This window comes from Poecilia reticulata, linkage group LG17 (genome assembly GCF_000633615.1).
Source record: "Poecilia reticulata strain Guanapo linkage group LG17, Guppy_female_1.0+MT, whole genome shotgun sequence".
In the NCBI taxonomy this organism is placed as follows: Eukaryota; Metazoa; Chordata; class Actinopteri; order Cyprinodontiformes; family Poeciliidae; genus Poecilia; species Poecilia reticulata.
In genome coordinates this window covers 17,025,530-17,031,071 of record NC_024347.1, presented here as the reverse complement: position 1 = coordinate 17,031,071, position 5,542 = coordinate 17,025,530, and the positions used below count along the sequence as shown (strand labels likewise).

At 39.5% G+C, this 5,542-nt stretch overlaps 1 protein-coding gene across 1 annotated transcript in view; it reads left to right on the top strand.

Annotated features, from left to right (window-relative positions):
* Nucleotides 1-696: 696 nt before the first annotated feature.
* The window catches only part of si:dkeyp-68b7.12 (rho GTPase-activating protein 30), a 22,461-nt gene continuing 17,615 nt past the window's right edge, over nucleotides 697-5,542 (top strand). Inside the window, exons 1-3 of the mRNA XM_008433988.2 lie at nucleotides 697-747; nucleotides 1,302-1,645; nucleotides 4,826-4,928. Of these exons, the coding sequence (XP_008432210.1) occupies nucleotides 1,558-1,645; nucleotides 4,826-4,928 (191 nt within the window). The 5' untranslated portion in view covers nucleotides 697-747; nucleotides 1,302-1,557. The remainder of the gene's footprint in view (nucleotides 748-1,301; nucleotides 1,646-4,825; nucleotides 4,929-5,542) is intronic.

Sequence of the window (5,542 nt, the reverse complement as noted above, 5' to 3'; positions counted from 1 at the left end):
TACTTGTTACCAGAATATAAGGTAACGGTGAATTAAGAGTTGGTTGAGGATTCGTTCCAGATTTCTTCATGAGTGAGCAACGATTACCCTAAATGTTATTTTATTATGCAGACACTGGAATGGAGGTGATAATAATTAGTTGAAGTAAGAGTTCCCTAGTTTCTGTCTGGTTTATGGTTTGTTTCTGTTTTGAAGCCTTTATTGAGCACATTTGTGTTTATTATGCTACTTCTTATTGGGACTATGGCCAACTGCAGTACTTTGGCACAAACAGTGTTTATTTTTGCACCGTTTATTTGTATAAAATAAACGATAATAATCCCATTCAATCCAATCCACATTTGTTTAGAAAGCACCTTAGATTACCAAAATGACCAAAATGCTGTCCAGAAAACATAAAACACTTAAAACATGACAAATTTCATCACGAGGCCACAAAAACTCCAAATACAGAAATAGAAATATGTTTCTTTCATATACGTTTTAACATGTCCGCTTCTTCCCATCTGAGTGAGTAACCCACATGGAAGTTGGACGACAAAGAGGCAAACGTTGCTCACAAAGGGAAATAGATGCAGCATGCAGATACAATGAACTGATTTCCCTACAGAGGCGGAGAAACTGTGAGCCGCATGCACAGAGAAAGCACAAGAGAAGGAGAGACACTCAGGAAGTTAACAGGGGAAGTTTAGTGGTTTTTTGCGTCATCACTTTATGCTGCTTCTTGTGTGCCGTTGCAGAGTGAAGGTAGGAACACTTGTTTTTGCTTTGTAACTTGTTTATTTCGCCCTGGTTCCCAGTTTTAAACTCCAACCTCAACAGGGTTGTGTGGACAGGGATGGGACGAGCGATGGGAGGGAGGCAGCAGGTGCCAGGGTGGTGGAGACGGCGGAGGGTTGAGTTTGAATGTCGGTCTGAGTTTGTATTTTCAAGCTCGACTTCCGCTGCAGTGAGAACGGGCCCTGCGATGGCCGTGACATGTGTTCAGGAAGGGCGAAGGGGCCATTTGTGAAGACGGCGGGGGGGTCAAAAAACCGAGACCGAAGGCTTCAGTTGGCCCAGCAGCTCAAAGAGTCCCAAAAAGTGTGACAGCGGTGATCATTCAGGGGCTCTTTTCACTGAATAGCAGAAGTACAGGCACAAGGGTGTGGCCTGTGATTCGAAAAATAAATTGAGTTCATCGGGGGGGAAGTGGAAAGCCACATTTGCACACCAAGGATTGAGTGCAGCTTGTTTGATTTTGCATGGATAGTCATCTGCAGTTTGCGCCAATAAAAACGTGTTTTTTTCTGGTTTTGCAGGGGGGAAGACTAACAGTTTGTCCAAAGACTCCAGCTTTACAATGCGATACAGCTCAAACAGGTGGCAGAGTTTCCAGCAGCAGCAGCAGCAGCGCGCTAGAGTCCCTGAAATGCACAGCTCCTCCACAAATTCACTGCCACACTAACGAGAGTTGGAGAGCAAATCCAGCCCAGGCAGGCAGGAAGGCAGGCTGAGCTGACGGAGGAGCAACACAGGCCGCTCTGAATGTGAGGTGGAAACCAGAGGCAGGAAGAGATGCGGAGAAATCGAAGAAAAGGAGGCAACAAAGAGAAGGTGTTTGGATGTGATCTGCTGGAGCATCTGATCGCCTCCAATCAGGAGAGTAAGTGGATATTCATCACCTCTGTCCTCACACATTCATCTCAAGACTGTATTTGTATTTCCTGCATTACAAAACCGCTGTCAGATTGCTGAGAACCTGAATGTAAAGCATCAGATGCATCTTATTGAGGGGTTTTCTTCTTTTTTAGCTGTCAGGATCATATCGTTTCATAAATAATCAATAGCAGAGACACTTATGTACCTTTTAAGGGACTTTTTATAATAACATTATAAAACCACAAAACTTCAACCACACCTGGTTTGACAAAACCTGATAATTTATTACTGCAACACATTAGTCTGTCTGGGGCTTCTGGAGTTCATCAAGTCAGAGGTTTTAGCTAAATTTGAGAATTTACAGCCTTTACACTTTAAAAAAAAAAAAAAAGTTGTCATGTCACAACTTCAAACTTCAGTGGGACTGGATATGATAGATCAACAGGGATTAGAGCAGAATTATGGATGCTCAAATAAAAATATCAAAACCCTAAAAGCTTTTATATTAGTATTCCTCTTTAATCTGATACTTACAAATAAAATCTAGTGCAACCACTTTCTTCAGAAGAGACTAAAAAGTGCAGTATTGTGTGGTAGAGTAGTTTAATTTAGTAGTTTTAGAGTTTTGCAAAGTGCAATGGACACAAATTTCAGTTTCTTGATGTGTAAAGCTGATAGTGACATCAATTAAAAAAAACGTAATCAGACATACATTGCTGCTAATTGGGGCATAGTATGTAAAATATACCTTTTTAGCCTAAAATCAAAGAAACTGTTATGTTATTTCCTCATCAAATTTATACCTGGAGTGTTGTTTTGATTCCTGCCTCAGCTCCTTCAGACTATCGGAAGCAGCAATTAGCAAACACCTGCTGGAACTACGCATTTTCTGAGCTCATCATATGACGCCATTAAGAACAGACATAAACGGCCTAATGGAGAAGCATAGTTGCTATTGCTATTATGACGTTCTGAAGGCAGCGTGTTGGAAAGAGCAGGACCTTCTTAAAGAGATAGAGGCCCAATTTCAAGGGATCAAGGTGCAAAATCAATTTCTTTTAGGTTAAGTTTGGTACACACTTCTATAACTGAAGGTAACATAGTTACTTGATTGTGCAACAAAATGGCACAATGTGCCTGGAAAATACATAACACTGACCCTTTAACGTTGACTCTGCAGGGTATTGACACCACAAACAGCAACTGATGACGAAAGGCATTAAAGAGAATTTTATCAAGCAAAACTTACAAATATCAGACATAAAATAAAATGTGACTTGAAAAGGAGCAAGGAACTAGAAGTGAATCAGGGCAAAAAACCCCCCTGAAAATCTGGCACTGAACAGAGAAAGATAAGAGCTTTTAATCTCTTGAATATCACAAAATATGGAAACAGAAAGGAAGAAAGTATCTATCTGTCAGTTTGTCTATGTATCTAACTGTCTATCTGTACAGCCAGGTAGCTAACTAGGTAGCTAGTTAGCTGTATGAGTGGCAGATTGGGTGAAACATGGGAATAATGAGGCAGTGTGGGTATAATATGAGAGAAACAAAAGATGACATACTAAACCAAAGAAATGCTAAAATTAATCTAAGGAAAGTAAATAGAAAAGCACAAAGAACAACAGAAACACAAAATACAAAGGAATAAGCTAATACATTTTGAGCGATAATTAATACAGAACCTTGAACAGAATATGGCAAGATGTGAACTGAAGTAGGAAACAACATAGAGGGAGTACAATAACCATGAAAATAGAAAATGACTATGAAAATAGACCTACAAGAAGAATTATAATGGCAGAAACTGAGGGGCATAAATCACCCAGGAGAAACAATCAAACCAAAAACACAAAAGAACTGAGGCCAATTCTTCAGTTTTTCAGATACCAAACATCCCTAGAAGCAGGAGTCTGTTTATGTTGTTTCTGCAGCTCATAAACATAATCATAAATATAGATAATAAAAGTTTACAATGGCAATGCTGAGTCTCTGACAATGAACCAGTAAAGTTTCATGCTTACCACTGCAGGTTATTTTTTTTACTTAGTGCATTGAACCCAAACCACAAAGGAGGTTGATGGGAGCATCTTCATGTTTCCTCTGTTTTCATGGTTTCACTGGGTTCATTGTGGGTAAAGATGCCAAAAATTGAGAGGCATTTTTTTTTTTAGATTAGGTCAAAGAGCTGCATGATGACACACCTTCCTAGTTGTGTCATCATGAAAAAAAAAACTGTTGCTTGTTCCAGATAATGTCTGCAAAGTTGAACTAATTAAAACTTTTATGACTTTCAGATCAGCCTTCATCTAGTTCTGGCCGTCTCTGGTTCGGTTAGACAACATTTAGCACCAAATTACGTCTTTTTGAAACAAAAGAAAACAGCTGAAAGCTCGTCACACACACAGGTCACGCCTGTAAATTGTGCAAAAATGCCAGAGTGCTGTTACTGGGATTTCATCAGAGATTGAAGAAGTTGAATTGCGGTCTTAATATTTTGTTTCACTCATTTGTTCAGCAGCAGGTATTGTGGTTATGACAGCATTCTGTCTCAATACAAAATCTGGTGGTTAAAGTGAACATGCATGTTTACTTTTATTGGAAAATTTCAACAAAGAAATTATTTATTTAATTATTTATTTTATGTGGGTATGAAAGATTAAATATAAATATTCCTCTAGATCATCATGAAGTTCCTGGAAGTCTTTTAACACCTTTTTTATACCAGTTTTCTTTTTTTTTTATCTGTCCAGTACATGAACCTAAACCTGACAGCATATTTTCCTAAAAATGAGGAAAATCTTTTATCTTTTCACTGCAAAAACGCAAGAAGCTTTCTAACACTCCTAACACAGAACAAATGTACCAGTGCAACTTGTACTATTTTATCAATATTCAAGAATTACTCACTTAAAACAAGCTCCTAAACCTTGCTGAAAGGGTATTTCAAGTAATATTTGCACTAGAAATTAGACAAAAATACTTTGCAAAATTTTGTGTTTTTGCAGCGTTGGATAGCAACAGCTGGTTTTAGCTTCCCGTATTTTTATGATCTGGTTTGATATGTAAAGTCCTATATTGGAATTCAACAAATGTATGAACAGAAGTACTATAACCTTTGTCCATACCTCATTTTGTCTGTTGTTCTATAGTTGCTTTTAATAATCAGAGTGATTTCCTGCAGTTCCCCTGGTGCTACGAGCCTGCAGCGAGTTTGTGGAGCAACATGGGATCGTGGATGGAATCTACCGCTTGTCTGGAGTGTCGTCCAACATCCAGAAACTACGGTGAGTGTTTTTTATTTGGCTAATTGTCTGATACCCCTTCACACTAGATATTTCCATGCTCTCAATACAGTCAAAGGAAAATCTAAGCACAACCTGAAGATTTCTGCCGTAAGAGGAGGAAGTGGCACAACCAGATATTTTTTAATCAAAAGGTGGACTGTTGGTGTGCATTAGCTCAATACCAAGATGGAAAGATGGAAGGTCAGCAATGACCTGTGAGGGATATTAAGACCATTTTTTAAACAATTTGTTACGACTGGCTCAGGGTCGTAACAAAAACATGAAACCATACCATGGTTAAAGTGAAATAAAGTAAATGTTTATTAACAAAAAACAACTATCAAAACAAAAGAAACTCAAAAGTGCAAAAGACGGGGAGCTGGGGCCTGGCAACTACCATTGCCTCTGCAGAATGGACGCTGAGGGCCACAGGCGACAAACCACCAACGACCAGTGACCAACGACCAGCTACGAGCCACCCAGCGCCGCTGAAAGACGGAGACAGCCAGCTTTAAGTATCCTGCACTCCAATCACCCGATCAGGCACACCTGCAAATGGGAGGAGCACAAAGAGGGACAACAAGACCAGCCTACAAGGCCCAGGGCCGTCACAC